Raw genomic sequence first — 21802 nt, forward strand, 5'->3', positions numbered from 1 at the left:
AGCAGTTTACCTGGATGTGTGGAGTTTCTAGCAGCTCAAATTCCAGTTAGCTGAGATAAGATTAGTGTCTTAACAAATGGAGAAATCATATTAATGTTGCTGTGAAAGTCTTCTGATACTGGTCTCTTTGAACGGTCCTGTCAAAAAAAAAAAATAGTCCGATTTAAACACAGTGCATCTTGACCTCTTTCCTTGCCACATTAGTAAAATTCCATGGAGGGGAGTTGGAAGATGGTTTGGGATTACCCATTCTTATGTGAGCTCTGAGACCCTTCTTTAATGGCAGCATAGGGACTGCAGTGCCTTCCAGCACACTCCTAAAACTGCTCTGCCCTTTCCAGCCACTTGGTCCCCATTTCTGCATTAAGTTCTACGTTGAGTATCCATGAGCAGCCTTGGGGTTTAACAAATTTCTCTGGCGTCTTTCTTCTTCCTGATCAGGATTGGCAGGAGGTATTTGTGAAGGTGAAAGATATTAGCAGAAATGCCGTGTGGATGGCAACCTTTCTGTTCCATCCAGTGAGGAGCTGGCCAAGTCTACAATCTTTGTTTGTTAGGACCTATTGCCCAGCAGCCACAAGCTTGGGCTATGCCCTGAAATCCTTCAGGACATACCTAACAACACTGAAAACCCTTGTTTTCAAGATCCTCAAGCTTGGCTCGTTATGGTATCTTGCACGCAAGAACACCTTCAAAGAGCAGGTTTGACGCTGCAAAGCAATTTGTAGTGAGATTTTCTCACTTCATTGGGAATCCTTAATTTGGCTCCTTGGGCATGTGCTTTGATTGTACAGTCAGAGTGTTTTTTTTTCCTCTGCAGAACACCTGTGTCTTTCAAATAGCCTGTTTAGACAAACCTTGGTGAAGGAGAAGCTGTTCTGGGATACTTAGCTTTCTCCTTGCTCGCTATGTAGCTGTGAGCTTTGCTTAACGTGTGCTGTTAGTCCCCTGTTCTGGAGACATGAGGCAGTCTCCCTGTGGCACTAAGGTGTTCCTCAAGAGACTGTTCAAATGCTCTGTAAAAAAAATTAGCAAATGCAAATGTTCACAGTAGTTCTGTAGTAGAGCTGATTTCCCATAGCAGGGGAATGGGGTGCAGCTTAAAGGTAACAGAGAGCATTCATTGATCTTGGCTGCCAGGCTTTCAGGAATATGCAAGTAATACCTCAGAGTACTGCAGTGGGCACAGGACAGGATCCTGGAAGTTAATTAGTGTAATTAGTACATTAGTTTAATTCTCCCTTGTACTTGGGAAGGACTCAGTTTATTAGGAACAATGGTAATAAAATCAAATCAACACTCATTTGCCAGCTCATGTTGGCTTGAGCTGCATCTGGGGGTCTTCAGTGCATCAACAGATGGGACCACAGGTGCAGCCATGTTCCGAGATGCAGAAGGTCACCAATGCTGGCAGGCACAGACTTTATACTTGACCTTCTCAGTGCTTATATTTAAACACATGAGACCAGTGCAGCTCACAGCCACATGCTTGTCTGTCATCTTCTGCTCCTGTTTTGCAGGAGGAGATGATGGTTGCTGCTGCCATCTCTCTCTCCTACTCGAAACTTCAGTTGAGCAGTTAAGTAGGAAGAGAAAGTTGGTACCGCACTGTTAGATGTCCTGGTAACAGGTAGTCAGCAGACAGGGACTTAGGGCCTTTGTGAGTGCCAGGAAACATGCTGCTTTTGGTCACATACATTTTCCTCAGTCTGTTCATAGATTTGATTTTTATTATTTATTTTTTTTGCAAGGTACTCGTAGATGTGCAGGAAAGAAGTTGGGGGGGGGAAGGGTGTGCGGAGGGAGAAGGATGCGATAGTGTACAGAGTCATCAAGCCATGTGTGTTTGCACTATTCTGGTGACACTGTTTTTGCCATGTGGCCCAGCCACCAAAGCTGTATTTGTTTGATCTTGACATCTGCACCCTGCAGGAAACAGCGGTGAACCGGCTGAAGCAAACAAAACGAGTTAATGTTGTTGGAGGGAACTTGAATGTGCATTAGGCTTGTGAATGGCTCTGTTTCAGCAAGGGCACCACCTGCTTTGCTACTCTCTCTGCATGTGGGCAGCAAGATGCATTTTGCTCTATTATAAGAACAAACTATAAATTTGCAGAAATCAAATAGTTTATAGCAAGTCCATGGTGCAGGATGAGGACCTCTGGCTAGCCATCTTGGCACGTTCTTGTTGCTTTAACTAAAATACAAGAGTAAAGTGAATGTTTCTTCCTGTATATCCAGGACTGAGTGGAGCAATCCTACCTAGTTTTGAGGTGGGTGCAAATTGGACTGCAGCCTGAGAGGTGGCATACATAGATGCAGTTGGGCACCAAAGCTGTGCTCAGCCCTAAATGTATTATTGCAGTATAGCCAAGTGTAGGAAATTGAGAAAAATCCCCAAGATTCCCAAAAAACTAACTTGTTTTGTTTTTGTTCAAGTCCAAATCTTAATACGGAGGCATGCAAATACAACTCTGCAACTATGCAGAATGTATGCGCTGTCAGTTTATCATATGTTCAGTAATTGTGCATGTCTCTAGGACTTAAAAATATTTAGAGTCAGCCAAGATGGTGAGCAGGCTAAAAGCCCTGGCCAGCTGCTAATCCCCAGGAAATACTGCCATAATCATTTGTTATGACAAAAGTGTCCTTTAATGTTCAGAGCCGGAAACTGCAAATCCTCTAACAACCTGTTCTGTGCTGGTGTGGGGGTCATAGCAGTGCTCTGTGCCTCAGTTTACCTTTTTGCAAACCAGGTGTGGGTGTCCTGCCTGGCTTGGACACAGCTGTGAGGATGGAGGGAGGAAATGATAGCAGAGCCTCTTCCGTAGCACGCGATGCAGAAATACGCAGTGCTAACAGAGGTCGTAATTGCTCCTTACTGGGGGAGCCTTTCTCTTGTTTTAAAAGTGCAATGATCTCCTCATTTCCAGATGCTGCTGTGAGCAAATAGAAAGATTAAATCTTGAACTATAAACCTTCTATCGTCTTGAAATTTGTATACAGAAGTATTGAATGTGAAGTAACTGGTCTTTTCTCTTGTGACCTTCATGCCCGACTGACCCTATCCATTTGACGAATACCTGGGCTCCTTTTAAAAGGTGGTACAAGAAGGGCTATTACCACTGTTAAAAAGGTAGCATAGCTAAACATGGGGCATTTGACACTGGGGTGAGCTCCAAACCAGCAGTAACACAAAAGCTGTGCTTTGGCCAAATTCAAGGTGGTTGCAAATACCAATTGTGCTTTGCAAGAATGCTTAAAGTTTGTGTTTTTTCAAATACTTAGAATTAATTTGTTTTGCCTGCTTTCCCTGTAGCTGCTGCAGATGGAAAAGCTGAGGTGCTTGGGACTTTCAGAAACCTGATGACTGTTTGGGGTTAGGAGGAGCAATATACCCTAAGTTTCAGATTGTTGTACTTTTTTTCCTAAAGAGGATGGTCTTGACCTAAACTTTTGAGTTTCCCTTTGCAAAGTTTGAAGGGATATTTTGATTAAAGCGAAGAAAGGTAGAGGAGCTGACATAGTGGTTTCCATCCTCCTGTATCTTCCCATTGGTATGCAGGAGAGCTAGTACTGCCTGCTGCCATCTGATCACGTAACATGGGAGTACCAAGCAGCTCCCGTCTTCTGGTTTTACTTGTTCCTTGTGGCAACTCATGCTCTTGTTCCCCAAAGAGGTGGTATCATCCCAAAACCATGTTTATATGTTTGGAGCCAGCCAATGCCGTAGAAAGGGGAACACAGCTGTCTAGATGCTCAAGAGCAAGAATATAGTTACAACTCATACTTACTTATATAAATGCCTCTGAGCTAACCGTGTACATTTATGGATAGTTCCAGAGGCATCACTGGGCATTTCACTTGTACAGGTTTACTTCAGGTGCTTTATAACGCTATTTCAGTTTGCAGTGTAAATTTAAATGTTCTGCCAAGTTTTGTATATCATCAACACTTTTAATTATAATCTGGACCAGCATTGGAGGAAAAATAATTACAGTACACTTTGTAGCACGCTTAAGGATCTGTGCAGCCTGGCTGCTCTTAACTTTTTCAGATCCTGATGGGATTTGTTTCCCAGGCTGCTTAAAGTAGATGTCTCTCTCTCTATATATATATATATATGTTTATTTAAGAGGAGCGATTTCAGTGTCAGGAATGAAATCACGTAAATAATTAGTGCTGGAAGTCCTTACGGTTTAAATGTGTCACTTTAGATCATTTCAACTTTTACCTGTTAAGTGAAAAATAAATTTATAAAGCACTGGCTTCGTAAGAGAAGCAGCTCTTTTGAGTTCTTTTCACTGGTTTGAGGGGTAGAGCTATAAACCTGGTGAAGCATAACGTTAATACTGCATGATCAAGCAAGAAAGAACCACTTTATTTTACTTGCTTTGATTGTCACAAACCTGTCCTAATGCTTGCCTGTTGGTTGTTTGTACAGTTTTTAAGAAATATTACTACCATGGGCGCACAGGAGACAGTTACTTTGAAAAAGCACGAACTGATGCTATTCCAGGCCTCGGCATCAATACCACCTTCTTGATGAATTCATCAGTGAGCAGATCCATGTCCCTAGAGAATCAAACAGGCACGCATGATGTGCATTATGGACGTGAAACTGCCGTCCTTAGTCTCATGTTGATGTTGGGTACCCTTTGGCTTGGTCATACGCTCTATCAGTTTAAGAAAAGGTGAGTTACTTCAGTCTTAGAGCTCAGACTACTGATTATTTCATGTTACCTGTGAGGAATCGCTAATGGTTTAGATCTCAATTTTGTAACCCAGAAAAATCAGATGGAACTCTTCCATTAGTGGTGGTGGAAGCCAAAGCCAGAGATGAACTTGGCTGGCCACCTGGAAAATGTTAGCAGCAGAACAAAATGTTCAGTCACTGGATGATGCCCTTCCGTATTTGGTTTGGCGTTGTAAGTGACTTTTTAGAAACCTTTGGGTGAACCATGTATTTCATGTTGGAACTCTTGTAACTCCCCCCCAAATAGGTATTGAACTGTTTTGGTGGGCAAAAATCCCTGATGGTGCTGGAAGGTCCACAGGGAATGTACCTTCAGTGTGCTTTTGGCAGTGAAATGCCCAGCTCTAATTTGGGATTTATTCCCATTGCCCTTAAAACTCTTCATTAGTTTAAATGCTTACTCAAGCATTTCAAAAGTAGAAAAGGGATACAAATTGGTGCTCAGAGGACTTTTTTCTAGCTTGCATCTTAGTTTCTTGTTTCTTTATGGGTTTTGCTTATGCATTCTTCAACCTTCAAAGGCTATAGATTCCAGAGGATTTAAGGCTGAATTAAAGACTAATTCTTCACTCCAAGTATCTCTTTAGAATTGCAAGATTGGACTGAATTGTCACTTGTTTAAAGCATTATTGCTATCTGGATTGAGCAATTGTCCCTACAGTGTGGTGTTGATGGAAATTTTCTGTCTTTAAACTGCAGCCCATATTTGCATGCAAGAGTACGTGAAATTCTGTCCGACTGTGCCTTACCAATTTCAGTTCTGACTTTCTCTGTTGTGGGTTCCTATATCTTCAAGGAAATTGAAAGTAAGTTATATATTTTATTCTCTGGAATACTGGAGGAAGCTATTTAAGGTGTATGAAAAAGAAATTAAATTCTAGGAAGGTTTTGTTGAGAAATAGCAAAATTCTTCCATATAATTTCACAAATACTTCGTGTACCTCCCACCACCCCAAGAGCTCAGATTTCCTCAATATTAGATTTAAACCCCTAATCAAATGAGGCTGAGTGAAGCTTTTTCTCTAGATAAATTATTCCAGTGTGTCTTTTCATTTCACTGTGGTTTTAAGTATGTATCTCTTACAATAAAGAGGATCAACAATTTCTGGCAAAGAACAAAGGGCAGGGTAATTAGCAGGCAGGAAGGGTTGTTGCCAGTCATACAGACGTAGAGTTGATGATCCCCATCTGTCTTCTTTGTCTCCACTTTACGTTTTCCTAATTTAGGTGAAATGGTGCGGAGCACCTGGGTAGTTCTAAGTTATACAAGGAAATCTAAAAATGAGACACCATTCATTGGCCAAATAGATCAGCTTTTCCATATCAGGAAGTGATAATGGGGACAGGAATTGCATTGTCCTGTGGTGACGTGAGTGGGTGATGTGAGGAAATGTATGGAAACAAATAAGAAATGGCTTTTTTCTGTGATGGCCATTCCATCCAGTTGGATTGCAAAATGATGTGCAGCCATGTGTGATTTATTCCTAGTCATGGATTTCTTCCAATAGCAGGAAAGTAGGGGCATTTTGTGCTAAAAGGCATTTTGCTAAAATGCCTTGTGCAGCTTCTTGGATATGAGAAAGTTTTAAAATGCCTCTGTCAGTTGATTAGCAATACACTCCTCCTGCTCAGTTAGTTAGAAATAAGGTTTTCTAATCTAAAAATGCCTTGTGTCTGTGGAAAACAAGTTTCCCTCTTTTTTGTTTTGCTCAAATATATGCGATGCTTCACTAGAACTAGCAGTAATCTGTCAAATCAGGATGGCAGCCAAGTTCTAAGAGGATGGAGGAAAAAAATAAACTAAACCAGCCACATGAGCCTGTCTTCTGTGGCCTTCTGGCTCCCACATACCAGAGCATCACACCTGGTTTGCTGCATTGGGTCCCAGTCATTTGTGGTGTGGGTAAAACATTACTTGAGTCCTTGTGGATGGTTGGACAAGAAGGTGCCTCCTAACATCATTCCCTTCCTCTTTCTAGTGTCCAAATTTAACTACAACCCATCTAAGAGCTTGTTCGTGCTGGCCCCGGTCCAGTCCCTCTCCATTGGGTCGGTGATGAGTGCCATGGGGCTGGGATTCCTATTGTCAATGCTCTTCTTCATAGAGCAGAACATTGTGGCGTCACTCACAAATGCCCCGGAGAACAGGTAATACTTTTGGTGCAACTCTTTCTCTGTAGAATCTTTCTCCTTGAGTCTTTTCTCAGCACTGCTTGTCTGAATATCAGAAAAGATATTCAGCACATGTTCTTCAGAACTTCTGTTGTCACAGATGAAATTAACTCTACTGCTTAACTCCTTGCCATCCCCAAAACCCAATATCGTGGCGGTGAGTCAAAAACACAAAGCATCGATGAGCTCATCACCTCAGCCTGCTTCTTGTTTGTCCATGTGTGAATATTACATAGATATTTTGTGTACTTTGAGGTCAGTGGATGTACCGCTAGATATTTAGGGAGTCTGACACGTGCTGCTCTTGCACTGCTGTTGCAGTACAGAGAATTTTTTGAAAACAAAAAGTCAATGACCTGCATAAATGTTATAGCATGATACGCTGCAGTTGAGCATCGGAAAAGAAGTGCTTGGAGCTGTTAGTCTCCAACTGAAAAGGTGGAAATGAGGCAAAACAATGTCTAATGTCTGATTTATGTGCAACCTTGAGTCGAGATGTTGCACTATTAAAATATTCCCTCTGATGTTTTTGTGCAAACTGCAATCAGATATGATATCAAGAGTGAATGTGTATGACTTTTTTTTTTCCTAGGGAAACTACCATGTCTCAGAAGATTTTTTTGCTAATGTAATGCGTGGGAGGGTTCTCTCCTTGCATAACATTCATTAGCATTCTCCATGTTGCAGCTGGAATGACAGGGAAGAGAAGACAAGCTCAGATTCAGTTATACTAATTTGGTTTTCTTTGACCACATGATTCTTTCCTCTTATCTCTATTATATCCCTTTAAGTGTTGCATAAATCTGTAATGTAAGTGGGTCATCACTTTCCTGGGATAAGTTTCTTCTAAACTTTTGGTGTTTTTCACTGGAGTGTCTTTAAGGAATGTAAAACATTCTTTGGAGTTCTTAGTGGTTTTCATAATGCCTTGTTGCAGGGCTGAGCTTATGCTGATCAGGTATCAGGGCATGGGTTTTTAGAGACGGACAAACTAGGACTTGATGCCTCCTGTTTGTGGTACCATCACAGGATAAAAATAGCCTCGTCTATACCAGCCAAATGGAGAATGTACTGTTTGGTGGCATACTAAATGTAGTGATTTCCTCCTGCAGAAAAACCAGGGAAAAGATGATGCTTGCCTGAAAGTACACTAATGTGGTTTGCTAAAGAATAATCAAAGCAAGCATATAGGACAGCCCAAGGAGTACTGGGCTGGCTGGGCGGGCAGTGTGAAGATAACCTAGGATAAGGCATCTAGATGTGTATGTGTGTTGAGCTAGACAAGTTCAGTGGAGCCTATGCATTGGTCAAAACAGCTGTATACCACACAAGTGCTGCAACAAGAGTGCTGAGACCAGTGTCCCAAGGGGACTAAAATGATACTGCTGTTAGATGTATGGCCTTTGTACACAGAAAGCCCTCTGAAAAGGGCAGGCAGGACCCTGGGGATGCTGGAGATGCCTTAGCTCTGAGAAAGGAGCACATGAGCAGGGACCGTGCTATCAAAGTGTGAGCCAAGACAGGAAGTATGTTTACAGTCTCGCCCTTCCTGATAGCACTTTCCAGCTTCAGAGGCGTTGCAATGTAGACATCTACCTGACCTAGTCACCCCGTGATCTCTTCAGGCAATGGAGGTGAGCACTTCCAGTGGGACGAATCTTTTTGTTTCAAAACCAGACCACACCCAGGATTTCTGCTGCCCAGACAATGGCATCTGCTGCTCTTTGAGATAGACATTAGGCATAGATCTTCGTGTGTGTGAAGCTAGTAGACCTCATGTCCTAGACCATCTCTGATGGCTCCAAGTGTCTGCTTAAGGATTGAGCAGAGCTTGCTTGAGTGGCATTAAGATACCTAAATAGTACTCCCGTTCTAGTTGGTGGTGCCTGGCAAGCAATTCAGCTGATTCCTTTTGTTGTGTCAGGATGAACACTGCTGTCTGCTCCAATGCCCAGGCAGAAACGTAGCTATAGACCTTAAGCTAGCTATTGAAGTCTGAGACTTGAATCCTTCCCAAGCCTTTTTCTAAACTTTATTTGTGGCATCCGAGAAGTTGGTACCAGATGGGTATATTCAGGAAAGGGGCAGACCTTGCAAAAAATTGCAAGGTTAAACTAGATGCAGGTTCAGTGTTAGTACTGCGAGTGTGAAGTGGTCAGATTCCTTGTTGAAGGCTGCCAGTTTCCCCCTCCCCTAAGAAACAAAATGGGGTGGCTACCCTGCACTCACCAAGGTTAGGAGCGTATCTCCTTGGTTGACTAGTAAGGAGAAGCTGAAACTTAATGAATTCATGTCCCGTTTTCTTATCATGCAGTAGCAATTACATAATTAGGGGATTACTGCAGCATACCAAGCATGTGTTCTGTTCATGGGGAAAGAAGGAAATCAGGGTTAAAAACAAGACGGGTGGGAAACTCAGTGGCAGTAGTTTGGCAACCTATGCCCAGGTTTCTAACCACTCCCCAGGTGGACTCTGCTAGGACATACCAATGTACATTTTGAGTTGACTCCTGATGAAACGTTCATGCACTGTTATTTTAGTGGGTTACCTTTCTGCTCAGCATTGTTCTTTCCAGGAGATCACTGCTTTGGGAGCAAACTATCAAGTTTCATTACCTTTCATGTGCATGTAACACAGGCTGTAAAGCAGAAGTGTGAAATCGCTCTGTGTATGGAAGTGTACTTTGGTGTTTAGCATTCGAGCTCAGGTTCAGCAAGAGCAGCCTATTATAGTTTGCACTGGGTGTAACTGCTGTCAACAAAATCCTTGTTTCAGGTTGGTGAAGGGAACAGCCTATCACTGGGACCTCCTCCTCGTTGCTCTGATTAACACGGGTCTGTCAATCTTCGGTCTCCCATGGATCCATGCTGCCTTCCCTCACTCCCCAATGCACGTTCGCGCCCTGGCCTATGTGGAGGAGAGGGTTGAAAATGGACACATCTACGAGACGTAAGTAGGAGCTGTGGAGTTGTCTTGGATCTACTTGGTTTCACTTGTGGTTTCCTAATCCTTTGGGTACAGTGGCTGGGGAATTAGTTGTCGTCTTGAAGACGTGCAAGATATGAAGGTGGAGGGGAGATGTCCCAAACAAGGTCACCTCAGCCAGTATGGCCTGTGACCCCGCTTCATCCCCCTGCAGCAAATTGCTTGTTTCAGGACAGGCACAAATGTATGCTCTCATCAGTGGCTGACAGCAGCCTGCAGGAATTCCACCTGCTACAATGTACATTGACTGACTCTTCTGGAGGACAAGGCCTTTTTCAGGTTTATGCTTATGGAAAGCTGAGGAGATGCTTAGGCCAGATCTTTTCAGATGTCTTCACCGGAAAAAATCCAGTCTGATTCATTGCCTGAAACCCGTCTGGTGATTATTACACAGGGTAGGAAAAATGCAGCATTATTTCAAAGCTCCCATAATATCTTCCGACACGTTTTGGGAAGATGTGATGCCTATTAAATCCTCTTGTTTTTAAGCAAAAGAGACTGTGGAGCAATGCCCAGGTCATGGCTTTCTATTTAAACTAGCTTTTTGCTGTTCTGAGTTTTCCAACACACTCTGAGAGAGCTATTTAAAAAAAAAAAAAAAAAAAAAATTAAAAACATAATCTCTATTTTGGAGCAGGTTTCATGAGAAATTATCTGGTCTGTTTGATCTTGGTATGTTACAGTTGAGTGCTTTTACCTCAGAAGTGGTAATTTCCACTTACATGCCATTAGTTTTAATTATCCTGTCTTGGTTTCCATTTTCAGAGTTGCCACTTATCAAAAGTGAGGCTAAGGAGTCATTTACCTTGGGGGATGGAGTGGGTCTGTCTTTCAATTTCAGTCTCGCTTTCATGCTGGTTTTGGTGCCAGCTGGCCCAGCCCAACCTGGCACAGCTGATTTTGGGGTCAGTGATAGACACATTTCACCTTCCACATCTGGAAATTGCTGAGTCCTCCTGTTCCCTGCAATGCTTTTACAGACCTTTCCTGGGAAATTAGCCCCTTGGGTTCGCATTCCCATTAGTATGTGTTGGTATTAGTTGTTACCACAACTATATGTCTTAAATGCTAAATCCTATTTCAAAAAAAGCAACTTTGCAATTTGAGTTCTTTAAGAGTTTTAATCCATGCCTTTGCTCCTTGTGCCCATGATCTGCTCTGGGATACCTCTGCTCTCCATATCTTTGTGAGATGCAGAACTTACACTTTGAACCCCACGTGCCAAGCCTCCCTCCTGTGCCTTATGTTGTCAGTTTTAATAGCTGGGTGCTTTTTTCCTGTTTTGCCACCCACTGTCTCGATTCTGCATTCTGACTTCTCCTTGATAAAGTCCGGTCCCCTGCCTGAATTAACAACTACCTTCTGCCCTTGTCCTCTGCTCCTTCACCAGCTGCCCAAAAAGAGAGAGCCCTCTTTGGCCATGTTAACTTAGCTATGGCTACAGTGATTATCCTGAAAGGGCTCGATGGATAGGGATGCCCTAATCTCACTAAGTATGTTCCCTCATGGCCCAGCTCTTCCTCCAGCTCTTTGCTAGAGGCTAATTGGTATGTAAACGAGTGCTATAAAATGGATATATGGAGCAAAAAGGGGAACGAGGATATCCAAGTTATTTGAACTCCCTTTCAGACTGAAGCTTTTTGTTCTCTACAAAGTATTGAGCTATAAACAGGAGGCTCTGAGCAATGTTGTCATCTTTTTTTTTTTTTTTTTTTCCTTTTTTCCCCTCTTAGCCTGCTCTGGTGAAAAAGAAACGTACTCAAGCTCAATTAGAAAATCAGGAGTTCTTTCAGCACCGACTCCCTTGGCAGGTGCCTTTCCTGCACTCGAATCAAAGCTCTTTAATTACTTCACTTCCGTTGCAGCATGGACTTTCTGGAGATGTTTCTTCAAGGGCCAAACCAGATTCTGAACACATGGAAATTACAGGGTTTCTTCTTTTGACTTAATGTGACTGTGATTTCCTTATCCTGGAATTAAGAAAAGTGCTAGAATTGGCAGAACAATTTAAGGCTGGGAACTTCAGCTTTAAAGACCTCACGTTTGGTCAATTATGTGCCATTTTAACTATGTTCTGATAAGAAATTCCAAACTGTTTTAATAAGTGGCATTAGCAGAAGCTGGCAGTAGTAGTTGCAGTACATCTTGTATGTGATCAAACACTCCTCAGTGCTGTGATATTGCTGCATCCCCAAGAGACGACAGCAGAAAATTTCACAAACTTCAAAAATCCATTACCAAAGGGCTTCTACTCTGAGCTGTTCTGTACTTGCAGACTTGCATCGGATTGAAATGTGGTGGCTTCACATCTGATATTGATCCTGAGCTCTTTGGTTTGCATGACTTCACTTGCAAGGAACGTACAAGACTTGTGCATGCTCAGACTGATGCTTGCAGGTCATGAGCATACCCAGCAGTGGGTTAGATCTTTGCCTGAAGTAGCAGAAATGCTTCCTTTGTAGCTTGCCCAATGACAAAGCCAAAGGAAGCCTTGCTACACCTGGATGAGGCTAAATCAGTTAGTGCATCCTTTCACTCCTGCTTTACTGGGCCACTTGATAGGCTTGTAGTGGTTCTGGTAGCTCTGAAGTAGTGTGACCACTCCTTATCAGACTAGCAAATTACTCTGAATTAGCACTTGCAGTTGCACTTTAAGCTGCTTGGCTCTGTTCATCTCTAAGGCTTCTGTTCTGTGGTGATCCAGACCTGGAGGAAATGGAAAGGATGCCAAACTATATCCACTTAGATGATGTCTCAGTTCTTCCAGAGCAGGCAAGAGCAGTATGCAGATAATGAAGAGAAGTGCTCTACTCTCTCTTGGCTTCTCTAGGCATTGGCAGGGACCTCTTGACATAGGTGACTTGCAAAAAGATCTGAACAAAATCTGTTTGGAAGGAGGAAAGCTGTGGTTTCTGCTGGTTAAACCTAGCCAGGGAAAGGGGAGGTTACTTAGAGGTTAACACCTCCTGTTGCTCTTCTGTGCATCCTCTCTTGGTAATCCTAGATAATATATATGATCTGCCCCGTTATGCACCAAGGACTTCAAGTGTTGTCCTCAGGACTTTGTGCACTCTCTGTGGTATCTGTTGTTCCTTAAGTCTCATGACTGCTCATGTTAATTCTGCCAAATCCTAAGCAAGCCTTAGGCTGTTATCCTTTCCCCTCTCTCTAAATACAGGTGCGAAAGGCTCCTGTGTCCCCACAGCTTCATTGTGCTCTTGAATGTATAAACAGATTTGAAGTTCAACCTGACCTTACTTATAAGCAAGACTCTCAAAAACTTAATATTGAAAAATTGACTGGAAAGCAGTCTTCTTTATGCCTGAGAGGATTAGGAAGTCCCAGCAGTGCATATGTAAAAGGGGGAGAAGTGTTTTGATAGATCTTATGGCTGGCTCTTGGGTTGATCCTCAGAGTATTTTATGTACAGGGTTAATTCAGAATATTACATCTCCCATCCAGGGAATGAGGCTACTAAATGACACCAAAACAGCCTGTGGAAAAGAATTTCTCCTGACAACAGGGGGATTTATTCACTAGCTTATCCACTGAATTGGTGGATTTATCTTCTCAAAAAAAAAAAAGTTACGTTAAGAATCCCCCTCTTCTGTATTTGTAAGTACTCTTGAAAGATGAGGGTTTTCTTTCCTCCTGTTGTTTCTGGTAGTGGGTTTTTTGGGTTGGTTTTTTTGTTTTTTCAAACTAGGAGATACTCAGAGTCTTAATTCAAGGGAAAAGAAAACAAAGCAACCTCCCCTCACCCTCTGAGTAGGCTCTGAAAGTTGTTGCATGCTTTCCTGTCAGTCTTTTTCCCCCCCATTAAAAAAAAAAAAAATCAGTCTCTGGTCTGTCAGCTCTGAAAAATTTGCATTAATTAATTGCATGTTTTGCATGGTAATAGGCAATTTGCAGTGCAACTGCTATTATCCACAGCAGAATTAAATTTCTAGCTCCCTGTGTAGTGCTCTCAGCATTCCGCTCCATATAAACAAGGAGATCCTCATATACATCAAAAATGCTGACTCGAAGTCAAGAGAGTGTAGACTTTTTTTTTTCTTTTTACAAGAGGTTCATTAGTTCCCATAGAAGTGAATGAGTTTTCTTTTGGATAGAAGCCAATTGCATATGCACTGGGTAAATCAAGGAAAGGATTACTGCCCAGAAAGAGGATTCTTGCCTGGTGTGGGGTTTTTTTGGTTTTTTTGGTGGTTGTTTTTTTTTTTTTTTGCAATGTGCTAAACGGAATTAGTTTAGAGGGCAGTTTAGTTCAGGATAGGATCTATGGAGCTTTGCAGAAGGGGAATTTGGCATTTTTCCAGCTGCTCTGTTTGAGCTGTGGATTAAGTGCCTGGCCTGGATCCAGCAGAGTTCTGCCTTCTCAGTATCAGCACGGGGCCAGAAGTGCTGATCTCAGTGCAGTGGAGATGAGTTTCCCTTTCCCGAGCGGCACATGTCCTGCACCTACACGGAGTAGTGAGCCCCAGCGATAAGCTTACATGGATACTGGGATATTACCCTTACTCCCCTAATCCCTGTTTTTTTGCTTCCAGGATTGTGAGCGTGAAGGAGACCCGGCTGACAAGTCTAGTGGCAAACTTCTTGGTTGGCCTCTCGCTCCTGCTCCTCCCATTCCCTCTCCAGTGGATCCCAAAGCCGGTCCTCTATGGCCTCTTCCTCTACATTGCGTTGACCTCCATTGATGGAAACCAGCTCTTTGAAAGGGTGGCTCTCCTGCTCAAAGAACAGGTACGTAAACTGGGGCACCAGCCTGGTGGAAAAGAGAAGGAAATTTTATTCACAGCCTTAGCACAAAACCGTCCCAGGAGCTAACATGGAAAGCTGCTGGTGTTGGGAATGGGGTTACCCCCAAAACTCATGTTCTCAGGAGGCTAATTTCCAGCTACAACCCACACTTTGCATATCCTTTCCACCTTTCTCTGCAAAGAGGGAGTGAAACTTGATATCTGTAGTTTAGCCTGGCTGCCACTGAGATACGAGCATGAGAAATCTTTGCCATTAAAGCGGACCGATGAGTGGGAGAATAATGCAGTGTCAAACAACAAAAGTGGCATGGTTGTTGTTGGGTTAAAAAAAAAGTGGTAACTGAATTGTTCGTAGAATTGCACTGCATCTTGTCTGTCTTTCAAGTTGTGCATAAATTGCAGAGCATTTCCCTGCCACAAAAGCATTTTAGCCGCCTTGTTCAGAGCAATGTCTTGGATATAATCCTGCTCTTTTCAGTCTGCTAAGAATTGCTCTGGAGACCAGTTCTCCAGAGGCAATGATGAGTGCATCAATGGAGCCAGGATAGCTGCTACCAGTGAAGACACCTTCTAAACCGTGTAGAGTGCAAACCAAAAATACAAATTCAAACAATGCCTTTTTTTAAAGAGCAATCGCACAAACTGTTGCTCACGGAATGTAGGGGTTTTAAGTTTTAAAAAACCAACTGTGGTGGCATGTCAGCATGATGTGCATTTTAAAACCAATAAAATATTAAAAAGCACATGCATAATGTCAGTAAATGGCGATCTTTTAATTTCCCCAACAAAGATTCAGAACAGGTAATTTTTTTGCTATAACTTACACTTTCATTTTGACTTGTGTGAAATGCCACAAGATTTTAAACTCAAAATGAAATTACTTGCATCATTGAAACCCTTCTGATGTGGGATGAAAACAAATCTAGAAGATCTATTTTCAAGCTCTCTCTATTACAAGTGCTGAGAAGGTGTTAGCTTGCAGTGTAGGCAGTACCTGGGAGCAATAAGGAATCTCCAGCTCACCTTCTGTTAGTAGCAAGGGTCAAGGGCTTAATAAGCCAACCATTTGGCTCTGCATCTCTGCTAGTCTATCTCGATCTTTAATATTACACCACAGAGGATAAAACTGTGAAATCCGGGTAAAGATTACATTTGTCATGTCAATTTTTGAATCAGGATTGAATAGTTACTGATGTACGTGGCATATTACTTCTGTTTCTAGTACAAATTATGTGTGGAATTTTCCAACCTTCTGTTTGGAAAATTAAAAAGTATTCTCAAATACGGAGATCTCCCTTTTCTGGAAACCTTTTAATGAGTCATGGCACAATCTGAAATCCATTGAGTCTGTATCAGTGCCAGCAGACAGTCGCTCATACTCTTCATTGATGTATAGACAGTGAGTCAAAGCCTGTGCTCAGACATGAGCAAGTAACTGTCAAAAGAAACCACGAGCAATATTTAGCCTATTAATGTCACTTCGCCCCCTTCTTTCTCAAAAATGAATAGCTTGTATGAGTTGAGAAAATCACTGCAGTCTGAGTACAGCCTCTTCTCGCACCTCCCCAGTCTTGTCTCCTGGTCTTCCCCTACCGGGGTTCAGCCAAGAAATGGGACCACCAGGGGCAAGCATGGAGTCTGATCAGCAGAGGACAGAAGGCTGTAAAAAATCATAAGGAGCTGGCTTTCAGGTGGAGAAACCATCCAGCAGTAACAACACCCGCACCTGCTTACCATCACCCCTCTGCACACCCCCACAGGCACTTCACATGTTGCTGCAAAGCCCTGATAATCCTACTCAGGGGAATCTCATTACAGTACTTATCAAGATATTTTATTGCACTCCAGATGCTCCCAAAGGCAATCTTAGCTGTGTGTTGTGTCTTTCCTTCCTCAAGTTTCTGGTGCCCAGTCATCTTCTGTGTGTTGCTGCCAGTGCTGTGGTTTAAGGCACTTGCTTTAACCCTACAAATCCTGCATTCAGCTTTTGAACCTGTTAAGGACTGATGTTGATGCACTCCACGTGTTTGTTTGTAAATTGATGACTTCCTTAAAACCCTTGTGTCACAAGTCCAGGTCATTGCATATCTAATGTAATTCTTCTCTTCCCAGACTGCTTATCCTCCAACACATTACATCCGCAGAGTGCCCCAGAGGAAGATCCACTATTTCACAGGCTTGCAAGTCCTACAGCTCCTCATCCTCTGTGGTTTTGGCATGTCACCATTGCCCTACATGAAGATGATCTTCCCACTCATCATGATAGGGATGATCCCAATCAGGTACGAAGCTTGGCTGCCTTTTTTTTTCCTGTCATCCTTACCTACTTCAGATTTGGATCGCAGGAAGTTTGGGTGGTCTAGAAGGGCAGCTGGTACTTTCTTGAGTAGCCAGGTCCTGGAATTGAGTGATGATGACCTCTTTTTCACCAGCTGCTCGTGCTTGAGGAGGAACAGTGCAGAGAGCCTGTGATTTCACTGACGCTGGGTGCTGTGCAAAGTGTTCTGGGCTGACAGGTATTTGTCCAGCTAGCTGAGACGCAAATGAGTCTCCTTTTGCAGTTCATGAGATGCCTGATATTCCTGAGAAGCTGTAGTCTGAGCCTTCCTTCTAGGTGGTATTTGATAAAGTTCCTTCTTGCTTTGCAATTTGATTTCCGAAGGCCTGTGCTTAGAGCAGGGCAAGAAACTTCTCCTAAGAGGAATACTTAACCTCTTAGCTAGTGCTCTGCTGTGGTGACCTTACAGACCTCCTGCACTGCTGAATGCCAGTGCCAATGATCAGTTAGGTTGAACTGGCTGCATTTAGTCTTAAAACGTATCTTTAAAACTGGGAGGACCCTACAATATATTGCAGTCTTCAGAGAGAATTATTGAGGAACTTAACTGGTTTCTTCCTTTGTGGTCATTAACAGTGACTGCCCATCATTCTCCAGTTAAATCATTCATGCTCCCCATCCTTTGGATATAATGAGAAGCCATAATAAGATCTTAAAAGGAAGAGATCTGTTTCCAGTCCACTTGATTATTTTTAGGCCAGTGTGGTATCCAGTGATATCTGGTTGTCTTTGAGCTGGCAGTCTCGGAGATTTTCTGTCTGATCTCAGTTTCAGGGCTACCGGTGTGATAATCTGCAAAGGCAGCCATTGTGGTGTTTTCCTTGGCTGATAAAGATGGGGCCAGTTTTCTTCTAAAACAAAAGCAAATGTCAAAACAACCATGACTTTCAACAGGATCAGGTTAGAGCTATTTGGACTGGATTTTTAAAGATAAACAAAATCTTGGAAAACACTGAAATGATTGTTCCTATGGTAAGAGTCTCTCACCCACCCTTTACATAGACGTCACTTTGGATGACAGGTTAAGTGGCTGGTAAATACTTCAACTGTGTGCAGAGCTGGATGATTGACTCCTGTGGGAATTGCAAGTCTCTGCACAGAGCAGCTCAGTACAGAAAAGAAAATGTAGGACGCTCTTTGCCAAGTATTCAAGTATCGGACATAGTGTAATAAGCTAAGGTGGCATGGAGAGAGTGCTGTCAAAGAACCTGATTTTGCAATAAAAGTTAGATAATTTGATGGTGCAAATAAATCTTCCTTTGAGTAAATAAGATACTGTCATCTTATACTAGATCTGTTGCTAACTCATTTCTCTTTCCAGAGCAGCTTTTTCAGTAGCTGGATAATCAGCCCTGCTGCTAAGGGGAAGATGGTGCTACCTGGCACAATACAGAAATTTGCCCTTGACTTTCCTTTCTCTGATTTCTTTTGCCTTCGTGTAGTTTCTGTGGACTCCAGCCGAGAAGGCAGCACCATGATGCATGAGCTCTGTAGTTAACAATGACTTTTTCACCAAGATTTGGCACTCTAAATAGATGAGACAGAGTAGAAGAAATGAAATATCTTTTCTCTTTTTTTAAGAAGTGAAGGGAGGAAGAGGAGATGGGACAGTGGCCAGGGGTCAAAGTCAAGAATCAAACCCAGATGAGTGAGTCACGGCTCAGTGTTCCATCCAGAAAAACAGCCATGTTACTTGTCTGTCTCAAAGCCACGTTTCCATCTGTCCAACAGCATTAGATGCATGATTTGCATTGTCAGTGGTGAGGGACCATCATTTTCCACTGGCATAGTGTTAATGTGAAAGATAATGGATTTCAATGGCTTCTCGTTATTGCAGTAGAGAACAGTCTGTTGGGAGAAAATGTGATCTCTTTCAGTATCCCCAGTTCCTGGCTTTCATTCAAAACTTCGGAATGACTAGTTTTTAGTTGCTCAGAGAGGAAGAATCTTCTTTCCAAGTTCTGTGATGCTTATCTGTGCTCCCACAGCTCTGTAACGTTTTATTTCATGTCAGGTCTATTTAAGCAGATTCTGGTACTTCTCAGTAGTAAGTGCTGTTTGGGATCTCTTGCATAGCTATTGAAAAGGACCTTCCAACCCTTAAATTAGTTTTCTAGTGCCTTATGCCTTATTTTACCAGTTGAAGAATAGCTTCCTTGTTAAGCAGGGAAAAGTGTCAAACTAAATATGCAGTAGGATTTAATGAGAGCAACTTCATAGCATATTGTTATAGTGCCGTGCCTTTCTCACCCAAATATGTAAATTCATGAGGATGTTCTTGCAAAGAAAGAAATGAAAAAAACCGAACCCTCAAAGTAAGGGAATGATTGTCTCCATGATCCAATGCGGAACCCAGACACTAGCTAGGGATGGAATCTTACTAGTAGCTGGAGGAATGAATGGCACAGCCCTTCTTAGCCTCTTGCCGTGGTCTCAAGTCTTGCTGATATCTTTGATGTTTCTCTAAAGACCAAAGCTTCTGGGTTGTCTATTAAAGTTTCTTCATGGTGGGAGCTGAAAGGAGTGACCTGGTGTACTTGGAGAACTGAAGAAGTGCAATACAAATAACCCTTGAATTGCAGGTATTTGAGCCAATGTCCCCACAATAGGGAAAGTGGTAAAGAAAGTAGAAATTAGAAATAAATAGTAATTCTTAGCAAAGTAACACATCCACTAGCAAACTGGAGGCAGCAGGAAGCCTGCTACCTGCCTCCCCAGGACAAAACAGGAGTGTAGCTGTGGGTTGGGTGACACAGCATGTTTTTGACACCTTGAAGACTTTGTGGTGATAAAGTGCTCTAGGAAAGTGACTTTGTGAGGATGAAGATGTTCTCTTTTCTCTTGAACTGAAATGAGGAGGCTTCTTCCAGGAGTAGCTCTGCACTGTTATTCCTATAAATGCTGTATTTTCTTGCAGGATTGGTTCTTTTTACTTTCCACCACTTCATCTCCCCTTCAGCTGGGTGAATCTGTTGTGTGCATGGCTATGGACAAACTCAACTGAGAGTCTTAAGACAGAAAGTTACATGACTATAAACAAGCACTAATGCTCTCTTTCTATTTCAATCTTAGGTATAACCTGCTCCCTAGGATCATTGAAGCCAAGTACTTGGATGCTATGGATGCAGAGCATTAAACGGGGTCCTCCGCACGCAGAGCAGCGAGGACGTCTCTTTTGGAGTTGGAAGGTGGCTTTGCCGAGGTGTAGAACAATCTATCTGCAGTTCTTTCTTTCACCACTTTCTTTCTGCTCTAATATGGCATTGGTAATGCACACATATCAAAGACCAATTGAGCGTTGAAGTGTCAGACCAAACCAGCCTTGGACTTGGGAGGCCAATTGTCTTTGGAGCTGTGAGGCAAGCAAGCTTTATGGAAAATGCTACTTTCCACATCCCAAAACTGGAAACCCCAAAGATCAGCATGTCCGTACAGCTGGAGCATGTGTCCTCAGAGTTGTCATGTGTTCCTTTGTTTGAGGGGTGGGGGAGGAATCTCTTTGGTTTTTTATGCACCATGTCCCTTTCTTCCAAAACTCTATAAGGACAGCAACTGACACTTGTTTTACAAAATGACAGTCCTATTCTGGCCTTTGAATTTGATTTCTCATGCATCCAGTATTCCCAAGCTGGTATTCTGAGTGGGATGGCCTCATGCTAAACCACTTATGTCAGGAGGGATGTCTGGCCATCTCTTCAGATCAGCAGGGTTGGAAACAGATATCGTTTGTACTGATACAATCCACAGCTTTGAATATTTAATTCCTACAAATGAGCTGGAACTATTCAGAGGTTGGGCTTACATGGCAATGTTGATGAAACCACATCTGGGCCTAAGCTATTTGGGAGTTATTTTGGATCTTTCTACCATTACTTCTCAGTAATCAAACACAGAAATGTAGTTTTGCACAACTGCAATGTTCTTGCTTGCACCCAGAGTCAGATGCTGAAACTTATCAAAGGGCAGTTGTGTTAATGATTGCATATACATATGTACAGTAGTGCCTATGTGTACATATATACATATGGATTTGTGTATATATTTTGCATAGATATACAAATGGGCCTGATTCTTTCAAAATATCAAGTGTTTTGTGCGGTCAGTGTTACCTGTGATGTCTTGACCATATTTTTGTTCTCTGCTTCAGTGCTGCTTTTTCTCATTTGAGATACAGTCACTTTTTTCCTTTTGAACTGAGCAGTTACTGGTTTTTTTCATTTGTTGCTTTATTCAAGGTGTTTCTTTTCTTCTTTCCATGGCTTGAGACCTTCATCATTCTGTCTTGATGCTCCAAAATGTGGATTTTGCATTTAATTTTAATGTACAGCATGCAATGAAAGTTTTCCTCTTCCACCTAATCAATATTTGTTGGTCATTTCATTGTTTCTGTTTTGTAGCTAATATCCAGTTTTCCCCACTCCCAGACATTATATTATATTTCTGGATGAATCTAACTTCTGCTGTCTTTTGTATTTCAGTTTATTTAATTTTGCTTGTACTGTGGTCAGTTTTCTTACTTGGAGTACTGTGAAACAAGCTGCCCTTTAGTTCAGTGCTTGCCCTTTGCTGCACACTACAGATCACAGATGAAGTGTTAAGAAAAATGTGCACCTCTAAAGTTAATGAACTTTCAAAGCAGTAGAAACGAAGGAAGAGGATTCATATAAAATGAAATGCAAGTGTATTATTAGCACAGAGAAGTGTTTCTTACCAATTGCTTGCCTGGTAAATGATGCAGCTTTTATCAACACGTGCCCTACTGATAGGGTGTTCCTCTACATGATGAG

At 42.4% G+C, this 21802-nt stretch overlaps 1 protein-coding gene across 1 annotated transcript in view; it reads left to right on the forward strand.

The window, feature by feature from the left end:
• The window catches only part of SLC4A11 (solute carrier family 4 member 11), a 75820-nt gene extending 55669 nt beyond the window's left edge, over positions 1-20151 (forward strand). The window contains exons 13-19 of the mRNA XM_074147453.1: positions 4445-4694; positions 5456-5562; positions 6736-6904; positions 9705-9878; positions 14465-14660; positions 16790-16959; positions 20088-20151. Coding sequence (XP_074003554.1) covers positions 4445-4694; positions 5456-5562; positions 6736-6904; positions 9705-9878; positions 14465-14660; positions 16790-16959; positions 20088-20151 — 1130 coding nt within the window. The remainder of the gene's footprint in view (positions 1-4444; positions 4695-5455; positions 5563-6735; positions 6905-9704; positions 9879-14464; positions 14661-16789; positions 16960-20087) is intronic.
• Positions 20152-21802: the final 1651 nt, after the last annotated feature.

The sequence above is a fragment of the Numenius arquata genome, chromosome 5 (assembly GCF_964106895.1).
Source record: "Numenius arquata chromosome 5, bNumArq3.hap1.1, whole genome shotgun sequence".
NCBI lineage: Eukaryota > Metazoa > Chordata > Aves > Charadriiformes > Scolopacidae > Numenius > Numenius arquata.